The following is a 25,014-nucleotide window of genomic DNA, read 5'->3' as shown; positions in this document are numbered from 1 at the left end:
TCTGCCTGTTCTGCTCCCCACTCTGTCTCTAGTGAAGCCTCTCGCCACCCCTGAGCCTCTGGCCTGTACCCCAGTTCTGAATGCACAAATAAATAAATTTAAAAAAAAATACAACATTGTTGAAAGGGGCAACATAACTTACAGGAGCCTGAGTGAGTGGAATGGGCAAGCAGAACTCTTGCCAGTGGAATGACGCTCCCGATCAGCAGCAGAGCGGAGCAGTACAGGCAGGGCAGGGTGTTAATTCTGGACCCAGAAGAGGGTGAGCGGCAGTGTGGGGGTGATGGGCCGCCCCTGTTCCTGCAGCAGGCCTAGAAGAGCCATGAGCATCTCCCGCACGGACGCTGGCCAATACCTACTCATCATGCTGATGAGTCCAATGTGAATGTGATGTTCAGTATAAATCATGCACACCAAGATTTCAGTGGCAGAAAACCCACAATGAAATACTGCAGTAGTTTTTATACTAAATGAAACATGAACATTTTCATCTGGCTCTTTTTACCTTTGTTAGTGTGCCCATTGAAAATTCCGAATCACCTACGGAATAGCATGTCATTTCTTAGCATCTGTGCTCTGGCAGGCACAGCTTAGGCCCAGTGCCCCTGCCCTTGCCAAAGATCTCGGGGTGTCTAAGGAGGGACAGAAGTGAGTGCTGGTATTGAGGGGCACAGCGGTAACCCACGTGGAGGGAAAGGTGGTGAGCACAGAGGTCGCCCAGGTTTTGCTGGGTTCTGGCAACTCAGGGGCCTCCCACCACCGGGGGAAGGCTGGGGGAATGGGCTAAGGACTGCACCCCAACATGACTTCCTCTTGACCCCATGCTCCTGGTCCAATTCATTCGGCTTTATAAAAATAAATAATTCTAAGGCAGAAAGGAAGGAGAAAGAGACAGAGGAAAAGGAAGGAGGAAGGTAAAAAAGAAAATCCCTTCTGAAAACTGGCAGATGGGTGAAAACTAAACATCAGTGCAGTCTCTGGGTTTTGTAAGAAATTTCAGTTCCTCTAGTGCTGTGGGCCCAAGGCCTGGCCTGCGAGGGGAAGTGCTGCAGGTTCCACCCTGCTAACTGGTGGGAAGCAGGGGGGGTGTCCTGACTTAGGGGTGCAGGGTTGGGAGCCGGGGAGGCAGCTGGGAGCACTTCTCTGCTCTTGGGGGTTCCCAGGGGGCAGCTAGATGCTAGAGCAGCAGGGAGCTGACCCTGCGTGCCGACAGCCCAGTATTTACAGGCAAGATGTCCCCTAGGAAAGGATGTCTAGAAATGAGGCCCAGAAGCTGGCACCAGTGCGGAACATCTAAGGAGCACCCAACGAGGGCTCTATTCACTGCTCTAGAATTCTCTTTGTAGAACGTGGCATTTCACGGCACATGTGTGTTTAGGGATTTTGCAAATGAAGTCCACTCTCCGGGTAGCCAACATGGTCTAAGATGAGACTCCAAAGTACAGAGACACTGTCTCTCTTTCGTGCTGAAAATCCACGCTTGCTCTCAATCAGAATTACCTGCATAGCACGCCATGCCACAGAGTGTTAGCACCCATCAGTCACTCTTTGGGAAACCGCTGAACTTGTCGGCCTTTTCTCTGAATTCTCTAAACCCACCCCATGAGCTCTGACTTTCACCTGCGGTTCTAAGTGCCATCAGGTGCTGGAGTATAATGCACAGTGTGAGCAGCATTTCTGCCACTGGGTCTGCAGCACGCTGGACAATGGCGGCACACAGATTAGCCTCTGGAGGGAGATGCTGCCTGAGCATCTTTGAACTGCAGTGTCATTTGGAAAGAACCGCTACAAGGAGCTGTCAGAGGCTGGACAAAGTCACCATGGACGTGACAGTGTTCCCATCTGCCAGCCTGGGGGTAAGAAGTTTGTTTTGTGTTTTTTTTTATATCTATTTTAAGATTTATTTATTTACGCATACAGAACTGGGTACAGGCCATAGGTGCAGGGGCGGTGAGAGGATTCACCAGAGACAGAGTGGGGAGCAGAACAGGCTGACTGAGGAAGTACACTGCTGAGGGGAGCAGCGGGCGGGTCAGGAGAGGTCTGCCGTGCCATGTGGGTCACCTCTGGGGCAGGCGGGGCTTGAACTCATGCTGCAGTGGCTTTAGCTTCTCAGTGCTGTGGCTAACCTGTTGCGCCACCAGGGAGGGCCCTATCTTTTGTTTTTTATAGGGTGGATTAAGACATATTAGGGAAACATTGGGAAAGACGGAAAATGCGAATGAAGTCTCCAGCAGAGCCTGGCGGTGTTTTCGTCATGCTCCCCCTCCATGGCCTGGACACTTCTTGGTCAGAGTGGCCAGCACTGCTTCTGGCTTTACTCAAGGCAGAGCCAAGTTCCCAAAAGCCCTGGCCTGCCTTAGAGAGGGGAGAGGGCCCTGCGCTCCCCTCACATCCATTCAGAGTGTGAAACTCTTTATCAACATGGAAATGCAAATTCGAACCCAATGAGATTCTCCTTTCTCTCACCAGTCTGGCAAAATCAAACGTTCTGTCAGTATCAAATATTGACAAGAATGTGGCAGAACTGGAAAAGTGCATGAAATTGGTTCCACCTATCTTACCACTTGGCATTATCTAGTATAATTGAAAAAACAGAACAAAATAAAGCTTGCATTAAATATGTATTAACTAAAACAGAAAATGTCAGTATAAGAGGCCTCCCTGATGGCCCAGGGGGTTAAGTCTCAGTGTTCAAGCTATTCCCAGCCACAGTGCCCTGAGTTTGATCCCTGGCCAGGGTGTTGACCCACAGGGTGCAGCAGACCTCGCCTGTCTCCCGGCTGCTCCACGCAGCGGTATATTTCAGTAAATCCACCTGTTCTGCTCCTTAACTCTGTCTCTGGTGACTCCTCTCCCTCCCTGCACCTCTGGCCTATACCCCAGTTCTTGTATGCGTAAACAAAAAATAAATCTTTGAAAAAATAATAAATCACTATCCAACACAAATATTTACTTGCCATTAAATCTTTAAAAAGAAAATGTATGTATCAAGCAGTTACTTATACAGACATCAAAATATTTTTTGCTTTTCTTTTTTTTTCTTAAAAGTATGATCTCTACAGTAACACTATTGTAAACTGCCTAGGCCTTACACCCAAGCATACATACCTGAGGGCGGGGAGTGTGAGCGTGTGTGAGCACGTGTGTGTGCGTGACACAGTGGAAGTGTGCACGTCAGAGGTACGCCTATTCAGATTACAGTATGTGAGTCCTCAGTAAACAGGGATGATATCTTCATTATTCTACGCCCCACCCCATTCCGAGGAGGCTGCTTTTCATTGGAAACATCACCAAAGTAGAAATTATTAGAGAAACCACAGTGAAACCCTACCCATTTACACAGCACTTTTAAAGTGTCAAAGTATTTCTTAGGCTTTCTTTTTTGGTTAGGCGAATTGGCTAGAATAATTACCACTCTTTATTTCATGTCTACAGCAAATTTACTTCCCTTTCCAAAGCAAGGAGACGAGCATTGCCTAGACAGGACCACCTGCTTGCTTGACTCATTCTCTAACCCCACCCAGCCCATCCTGTGGGCCAGCCAGGCGGCCTGGGGCTGTCACCCCCTGCCGCACAGAGACAGTGTCACTTCAGAGGTCTGTGGCTGCATCCCCCCGATAACTCAGCTGTCCGGCTTGGGGGCCTGGGGCTGGGCTCCTCCTCTGGGCTTTATTTCCTCATCTACAGAGACAGGCGTAAGAAATCACCTTCAGGAGCTGAGACAAGGACACTGCCAGTTGGTGCGATGTCACGGCTGAGCCCTGAAGCTCAACATCCACCAACACTAACTTGAGGGAGCTAAGACAGCAAACAGAGCAATGAAGACAGACCCCAGAGCACAACCCAGCTTTGAAGTCGGACCTCAGCCATTCAAAATTCCAAATGGCCCACATCTGTTTTCACCAAAGGGCACGTGAAAAGGCCACGAGGGTATAAATCCTACGACCCCATCAGGAGGGAGTGACAGAAACACCCCATGATAAAAAAAGGCAGGGACCCTGGAAGTGACCTGGTGAGCAATGACGAGAAACTCAAGCCGGAGCTAGTGAAGGACTGCTTTGCCAGGTGTGGCAGACCCCAACTACAGACCAGGAGACGGTTCATTCTAGCATAAACTCGCAAGCAATTAAATAAAGCGCTGGCTGTGCTGGCCAAATTCATCCCTCAAGTCCTCTATCTCCTTGGGGCTTCCCCTCAAGTCCAGAATTTTTGACATCTTCAGGGGCCTGCTACAAGGCCCGACTGAAAGAAGTACATCAGAAGAAGCATTAATGAAGACAAGGTCAAAGGCACCCCAAACCCTAGTGCTTACCATCGGCAGCGCTGAAGTACTCCGGGTTCACAGAGGCATACAGCACCCCATTCCCCAGCCTGCTGTTATTTCTGTGGAAGAGAAGATTTGGGTTCAGGAAAGCAGTCTTCACACACTTCCTTGTCTACTCTCATCTTTGTTCTGTTTTATTTAGTCGGTTTCACCAAGTATCGGGAGAGAGGGTGAGAGCTCACCCCACCTTGACGGCTCCCACCCCTCAGGCCTGGGGGGCCAGCACACCCCTGCAGACACAGGCTCACCTTCTTTGGAGGTCTCAGGTGTGTGCTTTTAAAGCAACACGTGCTTCTTCACTTCGTGGTCAAGGGAAGAGTGATTTGACCATGTTTATCCATCCGCTTAGCTAACTGCATTAGCAGCAATATGTGTGATGGGGTGAGCAGAGCAGGGGCGAGTGACACCGCCTCCCATTTTATTTTTTTGTCACTGTCAAATCATTAGAAAATGCCTTCTTTCCCCATCTGCATAATATTTCTGAAAAATCCTCAGAAAGATCGCCTCTACTCAGGTTCAAAGTGCCTGGCCTTTTCGGGGGGTGGGGTGGGGGGTGGGTCACTCACCGTTTCCTGTGGAAGACGTACAACATTATCACCAGCCCGCCCACGATCAGCAGGACAGCTACAGGCAGGGCGATGATCAGGTGGATGAAATTTTCATAGGTTGCTGTGGGAACAGAGGGTAGCAATACAGTGTCACGAGGTGAACAACCCTCTCTTCACTTGTTGATGGTCAGGGGGAGGTCTGAAAAAATGACCCCTGGAAATCCCTTTGCTGTTCCATCCCAGGCTAAGAATCCCCAAAAGCAAACTGTATCAGAAATAACAGCAAAAAGACCCCACCCTGAGTTATGTGAAATAAGGTTAAATCAGCACGGGTGGAGGGCATACACCTTTTTTTTTGGAAGCAGAGTGTATTCTGCATTGACAGCTCAAATGATAGACTGAAATAAAATAATCTTTATAGGAGCTTAATGGCTGTTCATGGAAACAAATTCAATTGCTAAGTAAAATAAATCAAGATTCTGAAATACAGTCATGTGTTGCTTTACAGGAGAGAAACGCAGCCTTAGGTGACATCACTGCTGTATGAATGTCAGGATGTGACGTTGTGGTGAGCATGACCCTCGTGGTGAGCTCACTGCACACCCGGGCTGTGTGGCATGGCCTCGGGACCACAGTCCCACATGCAGTTGGTCGTGACCAAAACGCCTCTACGTGAGGAGTGACCGCACGGAGCTCAAGTGATAGTGACCTTCGCCTATCCAAAGACAATCTCATAGGTACTTAAGTGAAACAACAGGATGGTACCCCCTGCCGCGGCTGGTCTGGATTCTCTCCAGACATCAAAATCTGGTTACCATTAGCGCCTCGCTCGGCTCACCCACACCCAGCACCTAAGGCAGATGCCAGCCTGACCCTGGCGGGTGGGTCCCCACCCTGGGAGAGTCTGGGGAGGCATGAAACAGCATGTCTGGGGGTCTCGTGACAACCAGAATCGGACTGTGTGTATGGCTGCGACCAGGCAGGAAGGAGAGGGGTGTCCAGGCTCTGCAGACGCAGGGGCGCTGGGGAATGATACAGGAGAAGTCATTGCTGGGCGCCCTCGGCAGACTCAGTTGCCAGGGAGGCGTGCAAGCCCCAGGCAGAGGCACGGGAGTCCCCGGTACCCGAGATCTGGCGGTGCCCAAGGATGGCCTGCAGGGCTGGGGGCAGGGAGGCAGCTGTCTCGGCATCCTTGTGCTGGGGGGTGATGGAGGGCACCAGAACATCTTCTGTCGCTCAGGCCCCAAGGAGAAATCAAGGTTCCTCTTCCAGAAACGAGGAGGACTCAGACATGGGCTGTCCCCCCAGGCCCATGCAGGCCCTGGCTCTGAGATGGGAACAGTTTCCTGTACCCCCTGCTGAACCTCTCCCCAGAAATAAGCTCCTGGCGGCAGGGGTGGGGGCAGCGAGGGGCAATTCCAGAGGCATTTGAGGCTGAAGCAATGAGACACGGGTCTGAGTGAGAAATGGTGGCTGGAGAGGACGGGAGATGGGGGGGGGCCCTGGGGTCATGGCCTAGGTGACCTGGGTTCTGGGGCCACTGACTGAGCACAGGAACAAAGGAAAAGGAGGCCTGAGGAATCGCAGGTGCTCAGGGACCCCAAATGAAGATGTGGATATGAAAATGGGCTCAGAACTCACTGGGGACCAAGGTACACCTACTATAAATCACCCACAGAGGATGATTTCCCCACGACTAACTTGAAAAATCAATATGACTTTTAGTTTAACTTTAATTAATTTACTGTCACTCAGTATTTAAGTCATGTTCTGACTACCCTTAGGGACCAGGAAGGCTAGCTCCATTTCATAAGATAGCTCTCAAAAACAGACCCAAGAGCCTGCCTTTGCTAATTCTTGGAGCTCCTGGCAAGCTGGCCTGGCCCCTGGGAAACCAGGAGAGTTTTCTTTTCTCTCTAAGGCTTATTTCATGTGTTTGCATCACTTGTGTTTCTGGTCAGGCTGTACTGGGTTCTATTCAAGTTTCACATTTCAACAGGGACATGGAGAAACTGGAAAACATCCAGAGAAGAAGAACAAAATGATTAAATGCTAAGAGAATTGGTCTCTGAGCCTGAGCTACAATAAAAGGCCAAAGACTTGAGATTATTTAGTCTGGAGAAGAAAAGTCTGAGGAGTAATTTAATAGTATTCAAGCCCATGAAGGCTTCCTCTGGGAGCACCATCGCCAGCTTCCCTCTCTTCGGAGGATTAAACAAGAGAAACTGAGAGTAAACTGCATTGGGCGGGCCTTGTCAGATGTCAAGGAAACCTTGCCCATAGCAAAGCAGGCGACGGACCTCACGGCACTGCCAGCCCCGGCAGCAGGGCTTCTACCACGGTGCTTGGGGGGTTAACCATGGGAAGGCGCAGACCACACCTGCTCTCAAGGTGAGCCGTGTGTGCTGACCCTCAGGAGCCAAGGCGACTGTTGCCAAGACCACAGCCGGACCCCTAAACCCAGGCTCTGTGCCTGAGCGGAGGAGCAGGGCACGCTCTGGAGGGACTCAAGGACCACAGTGAGCCAACGATAAAGAGAGGGCGAGCTGGCCACGAGGTCGCCTTGTAATGCTGACGAGCAAAACACAAGAGTCATGGCCAAGGCTGACCCAAATGACTTACCGAGGGCCTCGGCTGCTGCGTGATATTTTGCTTAAAGCCAGTTTCCCAGAGCGATGGCTGACATCAAGGGAGGGCTCACTGTTTTTTGGTGGATGGCGTTACCTGCCCCAGCAGGTGTCTACCGCTAAAACCTGAAGTCTGCGTTTCAGAATCTCGAGCCCTATTACTTACCAATGCACCTGTTTCCATGGACAGTCACTGACCCAGGCAGAGGGCCAGACTCAGAAAAGGCTGCGCTGTTCTGCCCCCATCCTTCCTCTGACATCTTCATGGCACTACTAGGTGACGAGGCGGCAGACCACCGGACCAGCAGAATCCGGAGTTAAACTGAGGCCCCAGAGTGGGGCCACATGGGTGCAGACACCAGCACCAGGCAGGGGGTTTGCCCACTAGACCCCAAAAGTGGCCCCCTGAAGCAAGGGGGAGCTGTTCTCTCTTTTGAGAGCAGAGAAGGAAGAACACTTACGCAAGTCTGGTCCCATACAATACTAACACATAAAATCAGCTAAAAACTTGGGTTTCTCAATATAGAGACAATATGGAAGTAAGGAATATTTATATCACCAATTAAGACATAAAATTTCCTTGGCCAACCTATCATGCCCATGTTCTGCTTATATAAAAACTCAGCTTTAAAACCTGCAGTTCTTGCACAGAACCACCTTCTAGGAATCGTGTCCGGCTGATGGCTCAAGCTTCAAGGCACACCCAGGCCAGTCTCTGTGCCGGGAGGTGAGCACAGTGAGCACTGCAGCAAGTTTTTTTGTTTTTTGCAGCATGTTTTACCAGCACACGGGAAGCGGGGGCCACCTCTGCCTGGAATGTCATCCTGCACATGCCTGTCTGGAGCAGCCTAGCGGTGCTCCCCAGTTTCTGTTAACCTTAAGAATTTGATGTCCTGACCAGGCAGCAGCTGGAATGGCCATGCAGAGCTTTGCAAAAGGACTTTGGACAGAAACCAGGTCCAGAGCCCAGGCCTCTTGCTGACTGACCAAAGACAGGTTCGGAGACTGGTGTTGCCTATCAATGAGGTGGGGACTTCAAGACCAAGCTGGTGCCCCACAACCAGGTGCTGGCAGAAGCTGGAGTCTTCTGTTGCTGTAGAAACTCAGAGTGCCACAGAGACCCGAGTTTCCCCACGTTGGTTCAGACCACCTGCCAAGCTACCAGTGACTACTTGGCGAGACTTACGCTTGGCGGGGACGTAGAAGAACACAGGATCCGTCCACGACCCGTTCCCAGAAAGCGAGGTGGCCTGGATCCGGGCCGTGTAGTTTCCCGGGTTGAGGCGATTCAGCCTGGCCCCTCCGTACTTCCTGTACTCCTGCCGGGACACACACTCCCGCTGATCCTGGGGGGCAATGGGGTGGGGTGGCAAACGGGGTATTAGTTCTCTTGCTGTCTAACCACCCAGCCCTACAAATAGCAATTCTGATTTGGAAGCAAAGAAAGAACCAAAGTCATCCTCCTCTGACTTTAGGTACCCCCAAGTTGCAGTCAAGTGATTTTTTCGTAACCAAGAGGAACTCTAGAAGGAAGACAGGTTTCTAAGACCCTGTCTAGTCAGTGCTGGAAGGCTGCTTTCTGCCATGACATGCCTTTGCTCTTGAACAAGTTGGGGGTTAGGGGTGCAGACTCCCAGTCAACACTTTGTACATGTGGACCCACCTCGGTCAACGAGGAGGCCTATCTGTGCAGAAGTGGACAGTTCTGACCCGTGCTGTTCAAGGATCAACTGTGTCTTGTGGGTGAGGACAGCCCAGGTCCCTGTCTACTCCAGGTGCTTCTCAGAGTGTGGAGCTTGGAGAAAGACCCCGTCCTCACTGACTACCATCGAGTCCAGCTAAGCAGTAGGTGACCTGTGTCGTATGGTAGCAAGTGATGCCGTGCTGTGATGGAAACATACCCAGGTCCCATCACACCTTACCTCTATTTGAGATCCGTATTTTATCTCATACATCAGAATCAACCCATTGGGGTTCTCAGGTTCTGGCCACTTTAAAAAGATGGAGTTTTCAGGCTTTGGCTCCCAGGTCACCGGTCCAGGAATGTCATCTGCTCCCTCTGCGTGACAATTTCAACAGCGATTACGTTGGACTTGGTTGGCTCTCACAGAAGGAGGCAGACAATGTGCTGACCTAAGAATAACCCCAGATCGCCACCCCCCTCCATGTGTGCAAGTCTCCGGCCAGCGACTCTCAAGACTCCCCTAAAGTGGCCACACACATGCACACATACTTGCACACACAAGCACAGACGCATGTACACGCACACACAGCAGAGGTTGTGGATTGAAGCAACCCAAGACCTGTCTCAAGATGCCACCAGGCCTACCGCCCCTGTCAACCCAGCCAAGAAGTGTGCTCTCAAGAAGAGTGGGAAGAGCTTGCCAACTTCAGTAACTTATTTCTGGTGCTCTGCTGTCACCACTTGCAAAAGGAACTGGGAGAGGCCCTGGCACATGAGCTGCAGCAGCCGTAGCACCGTGAGCTTCGGGCCAGAACTGGCTCCTTCGAGGCCTCAGTCTGCAACCATAGCCAGTGCGGCGTCTCCACAGGCATGAGGACACAGGCTGCCGAGAGTGGCCACGCCACTGCCCCAGTTCCTCCCACTGCTGGTGGAGGGAGCGGTGCGGCTCATCTGCCTTTGCTTCTCGAAGCACTGGGCCAGGCGGTGAGCATTCCTCGCTGCCAGTCACAGCTGCGGAAGGTGCCGAGCCATCAGCGAGGCTGCAGCTCCCCAGGGACGGACGGGAAACTGAGACCCGGGAGCCTGGCCGCTGCCGAGAGGCCACTCATGTCCTCACCAGAACCCTGCCCAGGAGGCCCCACTCGCAAGGCCATCTCAGCCTCTTTCTACTACCTTCTCTGCCTGAAGGGAAGAGCGGTGGGGTCTTGCCCACTCCCAGAGACAGAGGCACTGGGTGACAGGCAGCGGTGACCTGCGAAAAATGAAGCCCAAACGAGCAGGAAAAGGCCATTCGAGGAGATGACCTCGATTCGCTGTGAATCAAGGCTGCTGCCTGGGGAATCTCACCGCATCTGTGGGAACTCAAGACGGACTGGACAATTTACCTGCATACAAATGAGGGCACGGGGCACAAAGGGAATCTGGTCCAACTCTAAAAAGGGGGTGGGTGATCCCAAACTGAGTTCCCAACTCTTAAGTCCCCTGTCAGGAGAGGCTGGGATGGGAGGCTGGTCTAGTCTACCACGTTGCCTTCAACTCAGCTCCTCTCTTCACTCCCAGGACTGAGACTGAAGGCCTTCACCCTAGGGGGTCACACTCCATGTCCACACATCACGGCCTTCTCCAACAGGCTGTGAGTGACACAGCGATGGGGCTGGATCACACCATACCTGCAGGCATGGTTCTTGCAAAGACAAAGTTGGAGGCACTGCAGCCCAGCTTCTCAGCCTCATGGTTACAGCTGTGGATGTCAATGCGGTACAGGGTGAAAGGTCGCAGGTTGGAAATGACAGTTCTCTCCTTGTTATCCACCCTGCTCTCAAAGAAAGGGTATTCAGTCTCAAGCTCCTCTGGGTCTGTGACATTGTAGGAGTCCACCACAGTGGTGTTCCGACTTCGGCTGGACATGGTGGTGTTGGCCACTTGCATGACGTCTCTCCGCTTCCTTTCAGGTCTGCAAGGCAGAGAGAAGCTCAGCTTAGTGGTCCTACTTCTTCTGTCTCTTCCAGGACAGAAACAGAAACAGAAAACGCTCCAGCTTGTAATCAAAGGAGCTATTCAGCCCCCTGGATAAGAATCAACAAATAACACGGGGATTTCCCTCTTCGTTATTTATTTTGCTTTCTCTACTGTGCAAACCTCAGAATCGGCACACAAACTGCCCTCGGCTCCTGGGATGGTTACTCAGTTATACCTGGAGCAAACAAACGCCCCCGTGCTCCTGGCGAGGCAGTGTTCCAGAGGTGAGCGCCTTCCAGCCCACAGAGCTAGGGGAGCAGCAAAGGTGCCAGCCCCAGCCACTGCCCAGAGACCTACTGGGGAGTGAGCTAGTAAGCTGGTGCCTCAGGCCCCGGAAGGATGGGCAGGGGGAGACCTAAGGCCCGCGGTGGTGGCTTCTGGGACCCCCTCTGATGACAGAAGTTAAGGTGCCAGGCAGCCAGCACCCCTGGGGGCTCCTGCTGACCTCCCCGCCTCAGAGGGTAGCACCTGTGTTTTTTGGACCCCAGCGATCGTGTCGCCTGCGCTCCCATGGCTTTCTCAGGTGTCACCCGAGAAGGGCAGAGCTGGGGTTGTGGAGTTTGGACAAATAACAGCAGCAGAAGCAAACACAGGGCAGCAGACGGGAATGCATAAGGTCACCATAGGGCAATGTGCTCCCCCACAGGGCAGATTAGCTGGTGACCTTCCCAATGGCTACGTTTGTGGGGTACAGAAAAACGGGTTTCTTTGCTCCCCCCCACCCATGCCAACACAAGGGGGGTCTTCAAAATAGGCCCCTAGCATTTACAGGAACCAACGAGAGGAAGGGCCACCCTCAGGTGAGCAGCAGGGGACAGTGTGGGACAGGGCACTGCCCACTCCGCATGAAGCTCTCAGGTATCGCAATGCCTCCTACAAACAGGCGGCAGTGGTGGGCAAAGGGGGCAGTGGAAACAGGAAGCCAAGGAAACGACAGTCCACAACGTAGGATGTTCATCAGTCCTCACAAAGGGGCAAGAGCTGAGGTTCCCACAGGCAGGGAGGCCCCCAGGAGGCCTTCATGGTCACTGCCCTCAGCGGGCTTCCTGCGGGCCCCATCCGTCCAGGAGCAGGAGAGGGGGAAGGCACGGCATGACGGCATGGGGTGGGGGTAGCCTGCCCAGCACACAGCCCCTGCAGAGAACTTGTCACCACCGCGGCTGAGAGCGCACCTGGCCCAGCCACAATGTGGATGCCAAGCACGAGGTGCTCACGCCCCCAGGTGGAGGGTCCCAGGGCGGGGCCTGGAGCTCAGGGCCCAGGGCATCTGCGTTCAATTTCGCAACACCGGGAAAGGTTAAGAAATGAGGCTGATCGTACCCTGTCCTCATCCCTGCACGCCCGCCCACATTCCCCAGAGGGAAGGACACAAGAAATCACATTTATCGCCAGGAAGACTGTTTATCGACACCTCTCAGAACTAATTTTCTGCCTTCTCTTCAGAACCAACATAACATACAAGGTCAACACAACACCCACTTGCACCTGTGAGAAGTTCTTAGGTTTAATCCACTGCAAAATCATAGTCAAACGCCTCCCACAGTCCACCCCAAACCCTGAGACTACACCATAAGGGTCACTCCATAAGCTGGTATAGTTTTTCACAGGTGCCAGCCTCCTGGAGCCGGCAGAGATGTTACCCTGACACCAAGGCAGGGGCCGGGGGAGGGAGGCCTCATGGGGCGTGAGCTGGAAGACCAGCTATGGGGCAAGCAGAACAGCCCGTCCAAGTTCTTTGTAAACAGCTACGTTTCCAAACGGTATGACCCAGCGCAAATATGATCACCAGCTGCCACCCACCACACAGCCTACTCTGATGAGAACACTTCCCACGCCTCTGTAGCTGCCCACGCGCAGTTACTCAAAGCAAACGATGGGGCTGAAAAACAATGGCAGGGCCCGTGGAAGGTCCACGCGCCACCAACTCTAACCTCCATCCTCTGTCAAAGCAGGCCATGTGGGTGATGCACCTTGGACAGACGGACGTGACTGGGTTTAGCTCCCAAATAAAGCGCCCTTAGAGTGCATTGAAAGGAACATGAGTCGACCATGGCCAGTCCCGTTGACTGAAAGACAGAAACAGGTCCTTTATGCTCCCTAGACTCTCTGACCTGAGCTAGCTCTGCTGGGAGTGACACGCCATCAGATCTACGCCACAGTACATGCAGGAAGCAAGAAAGTCCTTGCTCAACGGTGGCCCTGCCCACGGGCAAAGCCCAGAATGGATGAATGTTCTGTGATGAGAGAGACTTGTCATAGAGAGCGAGGTTAGGCTGGCAGGTGTGGAGACGCCTGGGAACTTATTTTGAACTCAAGGACATGAACTCGATGCATCAGTGATATCTGGTGAACACAAGTCTGCCTTCCTGATGCTCACAGCTGGGGTGAACAAAATGGCGCTGGGGAGTGTCCTGTAATTGCACACTGAAAGCAAAGGGCCCTTCAGGAAAACCTTCCCAAATTCTGGGCCCAGAATTGGATCTCTGCGGGGTGAGAGGGGTAAGACAGCAATGTGCCTACAGCCTCTGAGGGACACTAAGCAAACAAGTCCTACCCATCCTGCCCGGGACACTCTAAACTCATCCTGTGTCCACCAGCAGTTCCCTCGGGAAGGCGGCTCTGGCCCGTTGCAAGGAGCCGTGTTGAGCAGGAAGGACCACACCCCAGAGAGATCACTAGTCAGGATGTCAGGCGTCACTCAACTGCTCTCTCAGTTCTCGTTTTAAACACCTCTGTGTTCTTTTCTAGTCCTCAACTTCCCAATTTTCCAAACCACACTCGATACGTGGGGAAGACTAGTGAACCCCAACCTGGTACTGTGCCATCAGAGAAGACATCACCGTGCTGGTGGGAGGAGCCGCAGTGGGCAGGAGAGGGGCAGAAATCACAAGCAACAAAAAGCTTCATTCTGAAGCGGACACGGCACTTCGTCTTAAAAGGTCACTATTTGGTATTTTAGGGAGATTTTCCAAGATGGCTATCGCTGATTATTACACACACGTCAGCAGGGTCACTTGACAGAAAAAAAATATGGCTTTAAAAGCCATTTGTTGTTATAACCTAAGAACCCCATTAAGGGCAAAGTAACTATGAGGTAAATGGACACCCCAGGCCTCTGGTCCCCCTCAGCGTGGGAGTGGCAAGGGGGAACCAGGGCCCTGCTGGTCTGAACCAGATCTTCCATCCAGATCTCAGGCCAGAGGCGGCTCTCAAATGACACCCTTTAGTCCGTCAGAAGAAAAGGGAGCCTTCAGCCTCCACTTCATTTCCATTCCCTCTTCCAGACATCACAGGAATATTCTGCTGAACTCTCCTTTGCTTTTTTTGAAAACTTTTTTATTGTTATAAAGAAAACCATTTTAATTAAAATATTCCACCTAATCCATTGTCAAGTGCACAGCTCAGTAGCAACGACAGTGATCACCTTCCTAATATGTGACTGTCATACCTGTTTCCAAAATTTCCATCACCTTAAACAGAAGCTCCACACCTATTAGATGAACTCCCCATTTTCCCTTCCCCCAGCTCCTGGTAACCACAAATCAACTTTCAGTTTGCCATGGAATTGCCTTTCTACGTTATCTCATTCATGTGGAAATGACATGCTATCTGTCCCTTTGAGTCAGGCATCTTTCATTTTCTGTCATGCCTTTAAGGTTCATCTATATTGTTGATCGGGCCTTAGAAGGCCTTTCCTTTTTTATGACCGAGTAATATTCCACAGCATATTCAGACCAGTTTGTTCATTTCTCTGTTGAACACTGGGGTTGCTCCCAGCTTTTGGCGGTTGTGCACAGTGCTGTGCACACACTTCCTTCCCTACACTTCTGTCCCCACTGGGCAGCAGCGGAAGAGCAGGCAGCCTGTGAGGGAGGCGCTGCTTCAAGCGGCAAGGCTGTCTCCCACACTGCTTCCCAAGCTGGTCTCCTTTGAGAAGCGATCTTTTCCCTTTTGCTTCACTCCTCAGCCAGCCTGAGAGAGGCATCAGGAAGCACAGAGAGGGGTTCAAATCCCCACTCTTCAGTCACTGGTTTGCATGAGCCTGGGCAGGGATTGGTTGCTCGCCCACCCGCTGCCCTTGCTACAGGGGCTGTGTGGCTGAGCGGCACATGTACCCTCCACGCACACATATATACACACTGACCTAAGTAAATAAGTACACAGATATAGTGAAATATGGGGTAACAATACATGCCCCTCTGTGGGGAGCCTTTCTTCGGGCCAACCTGCTTGCACAAGAACCTCACTCCACCAGGCTGTTAACCGCATCTACCGTTCCTGCCTCAGTGGTGGCTGGGTGTGGCCCTGAGGCCACCAACCTCCCACGGCCCAGGAAGAGAGAAAAGGATCAGAATCTGTCCCGGGAGCACCAGCCTGGAGACGTTTCAAATGACCCGGTACCTGGGCACAAAGATGGAGTTGTGCAGGAAGTTCTCAAAGACCTTGCGGTATTCCGCCTCCTCCTTCTCCGCCTGCTTCTCGGCTTCCGTCTTGGGGCACGCGCAGCAAGGCCCTTTCTCTCCACCGCACACTTCAGTCTTGGGGTTCTCCGTCACCTCTTCCACATCAATGGTGCCATCGGCATACTTCCTGATGGGGATTTTGTCTGCTTGGAAAAGAGGAGTCCACGGAGAGTGGAAATGAAACCACCTTACATGCTTGAGAGGGCCAAGGGGAGCTGTGGGGGCACCCCAGTCCACGACGCAGCTGTTTCCAAGGGAGGCGATCCCCCACGGGTACCGGGCATGCCCTGGGGCCGCCCGTGTCCAGGCCCCGCCCCCACACTCACCTTTGGAGCAGTAGTTGTGCTGGTAGAGGTAGCTGTCTTGCGGCTGCCGCTGCCACCTCACAATGTAGTAACTCAGGTTGCCGTTGGGCAGAGAGGGTGGGTTCCACTTCACAATCAGCTGGGAAGAGGAGTTTGACGCCGAGAGAACGTCCAGGGGGATGGAAGGCACTGGAAAGGGGCACAAAGACATTTCAGGTGTCAGCTAGAGCCCAGGCTCTCAGACGCTGGGAGACACTGCCACAAACGGAAGGTTGTTTTGCAATGGTATCAATGTAAATCCAACCGCTCCCGTTGCACTCTCTGTCCTCGGTAATCTCGGCAGGAACCGACATTCCCGAGCACGCGGCACATGGGAAGGGCTGCGGGGTCAGGCTGGAGAACTCGGGTCTCCGGCTAATTCAAACATGAGCTCTTCTCACGCATTACAACTGGCAGCTTCCAAATGTCTGACACCGACATTTTAGCAAATGGCAATGCTGACTGATCTGTATTTCACGCTAGATTTCTGAACTGATCAAAAAGGTAAGAGGGGATGGAGCGCGTGGTGGGTGTGTGTGGACGCATGCACGCACGCATGCATGCACGTGAGAGCTGAGGAAAGGCCAGGGGAAGCTCCGAGACGTTTCCTATTCTATCCTCATGCTCCACCGGGCTGACTGAGACACGACTCTGAGCCATGGTCTGAAAACTCAAGCTCGCAGGCAGGCAGGACGTCCCGTGATGGACTCCGACTTACAGGCAGGACAGGCATTTGGTCATGTTGATCTGTTACCCCAAGCCCCAGCCAGGAGCTGACCTGGGTGTAAAGGGTAAATGCTTCCCAGGCTGCCGAAAGCATCTTCGGCACATCTTGGGGTCACAAAAAAGCAGCAATTTCAGTGGGTTTCCTACACTCTGGAAACCCACCCTACATGTCGATTAAGCTACGTGGGTGTCAAGTTTTAAAACTGGAAGGGGGTGAACAGCGTCTGGGTGCTTTATAGTCCACGATGCCGCATATCAGATTCAGATTCCCCTAAAGAATGACACTTTGGGGCAAAGTTATGCCTAAGGCCAGCTCTACTCAGGGCAAAGCTAACCATGGAATGTGAATCACAATCATTTCAGAAACAGCTTACCCCTACAGATCTCATAATTGGGGTTCCCAAGAGCAGACCACTTGATGCTCTGTCCTCACCAATAGTAAGGACAGGGACTGAAAAGTTGTGAACTGACTTAATTTTCACTGTGAGGGTGAGTGACATGAGAAAAGGAGGAAGCAGGTGTATGCGCCAAAGGTATTCCCCACCCATAACCCCCCCCTTGGCCATTTAAACTTATTTTGTGCTAACTTACCCATGTTCCCAGATGGCACTAACAAAGGTCTCTCATCAAGGAATGCTTACCAGTGACATCATATTTATAACGTGTGCCTTGCTGCTCTAACCTGGTTTTTATATACTTGAGACACACACACCAATGTTTGCTTCTGTTAGTTCCAGGTCTAGAGCAGGCAAAGGCAGTGCTTTAGACGATGAAGGTCAAGGGAGGGAAGGGACATCCTTGCCAGCAGGTAGTATGAAGACCCACAACATACACATCTTTTGGAAGCCTCGGGCCTGCCCAATGAACACAGAAAATCGAAGAGCCAAGGAGGTCACAGAACACAGACTGGCATGGTTTCCGCCCCGGAAGGTTCTACTATCAACACTAACAGGAAGGGCAGCCACAGAAGGTCCTCTCCTGGCTGGGCCTTCCAATGGAAGCAGCCCAATTTCCTGGGGGACCTGCCCACAGCAGACAGATAATGGAAAATGGTACCATGTCCAGAAATGGCCCGGAAGAGCCAAGTGTAAGGGGTGGGAATAAGAGCAAGAGCTTTTCTGCCTCGGCTGGACTCCCCAGGCAGGCAGTCCAGGACAGCGTGACAACAGGTAGACACCCTCCGCTACCTCTTGCCATAAGCAGGGACAGGGAGTGCGTGCAGAAGCTTGGGGTGGCCTGGGCAGGCAGGGTACCTGAAGCATTGGTGCGAATGTACAGGATTTCACTCTTGGCCCCTCGGATGTGGTCATTCTCCACCATGGTCAGGGTCACGGCCTTGACGTAAACAGCATACTGCGTCCAGGGCTTCAGCCCGTGCAGCAGGATGCCGGGCTCGCTGTCCTTGTTGGGAGGGAGGTCCACGTCCACCATATTCCAGCTGTTGGAGCCGCAGGCATCCTGCCCGTCATACTCCGTGACGTTTTTAAAGGGTCTGAAAGGCAATCAGTAGAGCTCAGAGGATGTCTCTGGGCTCGGCCATCAGAGGTCTCAGAAACCTTCCCCAGGGGCCCGGCACATCCCACTTTCTATAAAGGGAGTCCTAAATCACACATATCATCCAATAGAGGGGCACAGAATAAAATGAAGCAGCAGACTCTGGGTTTCACCAGCGTTATGCACTAAGGGGCTGCATTTTCGGGCTTGGGAAGAGTCCATTCTAGAGGTACAGGGATCGTGCCTTCAGAACACCTGCAAATGCAATGGTTCATTCATCTAATTGTGACTTTTTCTGGACCGTTAAGAAAAATCCAGCAGTCATTTAATGGAAATATCAGGTAAAGATAAAGGATAACGTTTGGAGAAAAAGACTGCTATAGAACAAACAAAACCGGTTTGTACAACACAGCTCCCAGTATCCAATTCTCTGGAAAACAAACGTCTCCCTTTGGATTTCTTTTATCAAGGCTCCCTAATTAGCCAAGGAGGAAAGCCAGGCCTCAAGCTAACACTTTCCCGTTTGTAGCTGTCACCACGGTGATGGGGATGGAGGAGCCTGACAGTGGGGAGGACGGGAGGAGGGAGCAGGGGCCGCCTGCCCACAGCCCAGCCACAGGAGGGCCCAGTGGTGCAGAGACTCAAGAACTCACGCTTCCTTGTAGTAGACGGTGAAGCTGATGAGGTCCCTGTAGTCCGGGGGTCGGTACCGGTGCCAGGTGATGATGATGCGGTTCTTCCACGTGGTGGTGGAGGTGAAGTGCAGGACGTCGCTCTCACCTGGGGCACAGAGGCGCATCCGTGAGGGACAGAGACCGACATCCCCCGTGCTTTTCTCTGAGGCCGGATGTGCACGCTGTCACCCGCCTGGGCTTCTCAGTGGCTCTTACTTCTAAGCCCCCAAATACCTCACTACAAGGAGCTTCCTTTGCTTGAGTACACCTGTTCGCACCTGGGGGACACCTCACTTGCAAGAGGACCACCTGGGTGAGCGAGGCTGTGTTGCCCTTCTGCCCAGCCCTTAGAGACAGGCCTGGAGGATGAGCGAGGAGTTTAAGCTGGGCCGAAACTTCTCACAGGATGGCGCCTGTGGACATCCGTCTGCTCATGTGCAACCACCAGCAGCAGGTAGCAAGGCAGGTGTGCCACAGAGGGGACTTTTCTGAGTCTGCACTCGGCACCGCAGAGGAAACACAGGAAGTCTTGGGACTGCAGGGGCTAACAGGTAGCGACTGAAAAAGCAGGATGGGAACTACCTTCACCTGGGAAGGCCTCTGATCTGGGAGAGGAAGCCTCGGCTGGTGGGGGTTTCTAGGGGACGGCCGCCCCAGCCCCCTGTGCTCTTCAGCCGGATTCCAAGCGGGCAGAGTGGGGAGACAAGGGTGACCGCCTCCCCTCGGGGGACCCGGAGTTTCTTCCCGAATTGTCCTGGGTGTATTTCTGCTGTATTGGCTCACACTAAGGGGGGAAGCAGAGTGGTTGTGGGTGAAATGCGCTGGACAGGGCTCAGGAGAGCGTGCAGCTGCACAGAGGTGTTATTTGGGAGAAAACCCGGCTTTGTTTTCACAGGAGAAGCAGCGGCTATGGAATCCGGGAGCTGGCAGGTCAACGCCGGGCTCCTGGGAGAAGCCGCTGAAGGCCAGCTGATGCGTTGGCTGCAGCCGTGCCAGGGCTGGGACGGGCAGCGGGCAGGGCTGTGCAGGCGCGGAGGCAGGAGGAGGCTGGCCGCGAACACGCCCGCCACTCTGGCCGCTTCTTCTCTCCAAACTCCGGGTGGTCCAGCCACTGTTGACACGGTCACCTGCCTACCACATCACAGGGCCCCGGCCTGCGTGTGCAAACCGCCCTCCGCTGAGGAAATGACTGTTTTTTTCCTAATACTCTTCGACTTATTAAAAGCCGGTGGTGGAGAGACAATTCACCTCTTCTCACCCTCTCCAGCCAAACAGACGCACAACAATTTAAAAGCGGTTTTCCAGATGGGGTTAGAGGAGAGAAGCGCCGTAAAAGTTGTATCACCAGTGCGGGGCGGTAATGAGATGGTGCTCCGTTTGAGAGGCAACTCCCACGCGGGGAGAGGGATCACCGGCGTCCCTCAGGGTGTGGGGGAGCAAGGAGGCGGCGAGTCAGGGACAGGGGACTCGGGCTGCACACCCCGCTTCCCTGGGTGGGGGGTGGCTCAGAAGAAACCGGCTTTCCTTTAAGAAGCCTCTCACCTCGCCGCTGTGCACAATAAGGTGCTGAACGCTGCTCAGTGAGCGCGGACGTGGCACCTAAGGACCGCGGGAGAGAAGCGCTGGGCGCCCAGGAAATTTATCACTACGAGACTGATGAATCTGCCCCACTAGAGACTCTGAAGGAAAAGATCTGTGAGCAAAGAGCGAGTTCAGGGGACCGTGTGTCCCCCGAAGGGCCAGCAGGCAGCACCGTGCCCGCTGGGGGAGGGTTCGCGTGGTTGCCAGAGTGTTCTGGACAGGAGGAGGGGTCCTGTGTCACAGCTGCTGAAACGGAAGGACTTCACATACAAGGAGATTGGGGGACTGGGATCTGCTAACTTTTAAAACGGAATTTTCCTCCGGACCAATAACCAGGATTTCCCTGTAAGTCCTTGGGGTGTCGGTCACGAGTGGGGAACTTAATCTCTCATCATGACACAGCCTTGCAAAGTGATTGTACCGAAATGCACTGCCCTTGCGTCACGTGATGCTGCACACGTGCACAAACGGAGGTGCGCGGCGGTACCCCCAAGCTGCAGCGAGGTACACGACTGACAGTATGGCCTTTCGGGCTGGGAGGGGGGCGGGGAGGCCGTCTCGGGACTGTGTGGAGACAGCGGTGGCCACTCACAGGAGGCTCTCTCGCCGTTGTTCCTGGTGTTGATGTCCCCTTTGCTCTGGCGGCCTTTAGTCCCGGTCACCTCCTCCATGCGGTAGATTTCAGAGACGCAGAGTTTGGGGTTGAAGGCGAAGTACATCTTGCCGGCTTTGATGGTCAGGTTGCGGTGGTCCCAGTCCCACAGCTGCTGCAGGTTCTGGTTGTCCAGGACGTAGAAGGAGTAATTCCTGGAAGCACAGAACCCACGTGAGCCCCGGCCCTCTCTCCTCCACGCTACCTGCCAGCGGCCCCTCTGGTGGGGATACCCCTCCTTTGCAACAGGAGATTCCGTTATTAATGGGCTATGGGGACGGGCGGTCGCTGCTAACAGCATAACCCAAGGACAACATATTGATGTCGATAAGACACTAATTAATTTTATGACCTCTATTACCAACCGATCGTGTTTCTCACGCTGGAGGGTGTTACTTGAATCGTCCCCAGAAAAGCCATTGGTCAGTACCAAGTACGTACAAGGCCTTGAAATCAGCCCATGGGTGAGCAGATTCACTCTGTGACTCAACAGGATCAGCTTACTATTTGCTGTAGAAAGTGTGCCCTCTTCCTTGGGGGGCAAAGTATACCCCCGCAGAAGGCAGCACAGGGTGGGTGGGAGAGCACGGGGCGGGGGGAGGGCAGGGAACACACATGGCGGATGCCAGCCTGGGTGTACCCTCTCTGTAGTCACTGCCCCTCCCAGAAAGCCCAGCGGCAATCTCTGAGATGGCGCGGGGCAGGGCAAATGACCCTAGACGGAAGGTCCCCTTGGGCCACCCATCCAAGAAATGCCCACTGTCCAATTCAATTTTTGTCTGCACCAAGCTTGTCTGCAAGAACCTGGCCAGAAACATGCAGCCTCTCCCCAGTTTCGGATTCAGCAGGTCTGGCAGGGCCGAGAACATGCACCTCTGACCGCCCCCTGCAAAGCGGATGCTCTTAGTCCTGGGCTCACACTTGGAGAAGGGCTCTCCTGCACGCCAAGCGCCGAGGAAAGGCTGGGCCCAGAGCTGACCCAGTCAGATGCAGCCTGCTCCAGAGAGTGGACCTGGATGTCCACTGAAAGCAAAGTCGGGGGTAGTCAGCTTTGGCCACTGCTACCCTGGCTATCCAGCTGGGAGAATCCCACATCATCCAGGAAGCTCAGAGAACAGAGGGTGTGTGGGGGAAGGACCACTTTCTCTCTGGATTCCCCAGGAAACCCGGCAGACAGTTCGCAGCTGACTATCTGAGCCCTCTGCCCTGAAGGGTCAGGTCTCCACGGTCCTCAAATGCTTCTTCCCCACCTTCTGCTTCCTGGCTCTTTTCCTGGGGCTCACTTACAGCATGCAAAATGGAGTCTAGGAATGGGGGCAGCACACCGATCTATTGCCAAGATCCATTCACAGCTCCAAACCATGGAGGGGCAGGCAGGCACCCGCCTCCTTCCACAGCCAGGACGAAACAGAGGCCAACAGCTCTGTACACGCTGGGGCTTGTCTGTGCCACCTCTGTGTCCAGTTGAGCTCTGCACCCCACCCTCACGGACCTCCAGCCACATGGCCGATGCTCTGCCTGAGCCTCTTTTCAGGCAAAGCAATAAGTAAGCCTCCTCTAGAAGGCAGCCAAGCAGAGCCCAGCCATGTCCCTGGGCTTCACAAGGGAGCGGCCGGGAGGACCTCAGAGGTGGCAAACACTGGAAACCCCACTGGGGAGCTGCACAGCCCTGGGCAAGCCACCCAGCGCTCCCCTGGCCTCTCCCAAGCTCACACAGGTCGGGGTATGGACAGGTATCACCTGAGCTCCCTCTTACCTGTGCGCGTCCAGGGCCCTCCTGCTCACCATAGATCCAAAATGAAATCTGCCCCAGCAGCCTGAGGCTCTGCCCTATGCAAGCAGGACCACTATGGCGCCGGGTGGGGGTGAGGGCTAGGGGGGAGTGGTCCTGCCTGCACAGGGGTTCAGTGGACTAATAAAAAAGCCCCCAGGCGTGCTTCTGACAGGGTCCTTGCTAACCCACCTGCGATCCTTGCCATGGCTGCAGGATCAGGCAGCCCGAGTGTGAGCTAATAATTCTTTCCTTCCACTAGGAGCTCACTCCCTAACATGCATCTGCTGAAGAGCACACAGAACATCATGATGAATGTGGGTGCAGGTGGGGCAACCCCAGGGCTTGCAGGCAGGAACTGGGGCTCTGATCACAGGCCCCTTCTTGCTCACGGAATTGTGCGTCCAGCTATAGGACACTGCCGGTCAGTGCTGACCCAAAAGGGTCCGGCTGTTGCCCAGGTTCCCAAGTCAGCCTCCCAGGATAAAAGTGTTACTGGTACAGAAACTGCTAGGCCAGGAGTGAGAGCCAATTAGCCAGGTCAAATGTCCATCTCGATCCAAGATGAGGTTTCTTTTCAGTCAACTAATTTCACCACCAGGGAACAGAACGGCGCCAAAAATACCTTCCGAAAAAAACATGCTTCTCCCCATGGGAGGAAGCGTGAATTATAAATCAGGAATTTGACAAATGAATGGCAGGCACACCGAAATGCTGTGTATGTGATTAATCACTTTGAAAAGCAAGATTATCTTTTTACAGTAAACAAACTTTTCTTTAGCACACTGAGAAGGCCAGGAGTAAGGGTGCCCAGATCAATAAAACCCAGGAGTGATGGAGCCCGTGTAAGTGACAGAAAAATAAAAATAAAGCTCCCATCAAAATAATAATCCAGCCATTCATGAGCTGACAATTCTGCTCTTGTTTCTGCAACCCCAGATGGGGACCTGGCCTCTCCTACCCCATTCCTTCCATGAGTAGGTGAGAATTCAGAGTCAAAGGCGAAGACAGGCTGGTGTGTGCACCCTACACACACACACGCAGTGAGGTACTCACTGTCTCCTCCAGGAAACTGACTTAAGTCAATTATTCAACAACTGTTTCTAAATTTGCTCCTTTTACAGTCAAAGAATATTTAAAAAAAAATTTGCTTGTTGATTTCTCTGCAGCTTACGCTACATCCAGGATGCCTGAATTTTAGAGATTGGGGCATCTTGGCTCCTGGCCCTCTCAGCATTGCAAAAGATGTTTCTGGACGTGCCCATCTGCAGACCCACTGGGGGCCTGGGAGCGGCTAGTTATCTCCTGGAAGATGTCTGTCTGGTGTCTGCACTGACTGCTTCAGGGCCGCCTTCCCCTGCATTATGAACACCCTACTGGCTCTGTGCGGGAGGACATGAGTGGTGCTCAAATCGCAGGCCCCAGTTCAGGAATCTGGGAACCCACAGATCGGGGTCTGAGCCTCACACCCACAGATACTAGGCAACAACTCAGGCAAGTCCTTTATCCACGGGCTGAGGGGAGCTGGCCCCAAGGTCTCCAGCCCACAAGGAAGGCATGATCCCCTTCTTTGTCTTCGCTGCCTACTAGAAAAACACCTGCAAACACACACTGGGCCCCCCTTTCGTTCTCAGCAACACCGTGGCCTCCTTCTGCCGTCTCCAGGGGGCACCAGAACCCAGCAGACGGGCGGTCTCCAGCACCCCAGCTACCTGTGACCTGTGATAACAGCATTTGGGCTTCTCACAGAAGCTGCCTCCAGCCCTTCTGCAAGAGGCTGCTTTGCACCCCATCCCAGTCACCCTAACCCCTATTTTACAACAACCTGCAAGGGGAGAAAGGGTTCAGCCAGGCCCCAGACACTCAGAAAATGTTTCTGTTTGAGTGCTTTGTAAATAATCTCACCTTAGTATTATATATATCTACCCTAGCCCCGGTTTTTGTCACCCATTGCTGGCATCCTTTCACGAGTGAATGTTCATTTACAGCTGGCGACTGCCCCTCCTGCAGTTTGAAAACTGCCCCACCTCTTCCTGATGACACTCGGTTTCTGCTCACATCCTCAGCCATCTTGACCCACTTTCTGGCTCCAAAGTTTAGTTCT

General features: G+C 53.2%; 1 protein-coding gene across 1 annotated transcript in view; it reads right to left on the bottom strand.

Moving 5' to 3' along the window:
* IGF1R (insulin-like growth factor 1 receptor) overlaps positions 1-25,014 on the bottom strand; it is a 218,015-nt gene that overhangs the window by 19,452 nt on the left and 173,549 nt on the right. Inside the window, exons 7-16 of the mRNA XM_012732667.1 lie at positions 21,080-21,294; positions 18,886-19,012; positions 17,992-18,230; positions 15,995-16,162; positions 15,607-15,811; positions 10,857-11,140; positions 9,425-9,561; positions 8,689-8,848; positions 4,894-4,996; positions 4,316-4,386 (exon numbers count right to left, since the gene is read on the bottom strand). Coding sequence (XP_012588121.1) covers positions 4,316-4,386; positions 4,894-4,996; positions 8,689-8,848; positions 9,425-9,561; positions 10,857-11,140; positions 15,607-15,811; positions 15,995-16,162; positions 17,992-18,230; positions 18,886-19,012; positions 21,080-21,294 — 1,709 coding nt within the window. The remainder of the gene's footprint in view (positions 1-4,315; positions 4,387-4,893; positions 4,997-8,688; positions 8,849-9,424; positions 9,562-10,856; positions 11,141-15,606; positions 15,812-15,994; positions 16,163-17,991; positions 18,231-18,885; positions 19,013-21,079; positions 21,295-25,014) is intronic.

This window comes from Condylura cristata, unplaced genomic scaffold (genome assembly GCF_000260355.1).
Source record: "Condylura cristata isolate star-nosed mole 26May11 unplaced genomic scaffold, ConCri1.0 scaffold00035, whole genome shotgun sequence".
NCBI classification, from domain to species: Eukaryota; Metazoa; Chordata; class Mammalia; order Eulipotyphla; family Talpidae; genus Condylura; species Condylura cristata.
This window is presented reverse-complemented; position numbering and strand designations above follow the sequence as displayed.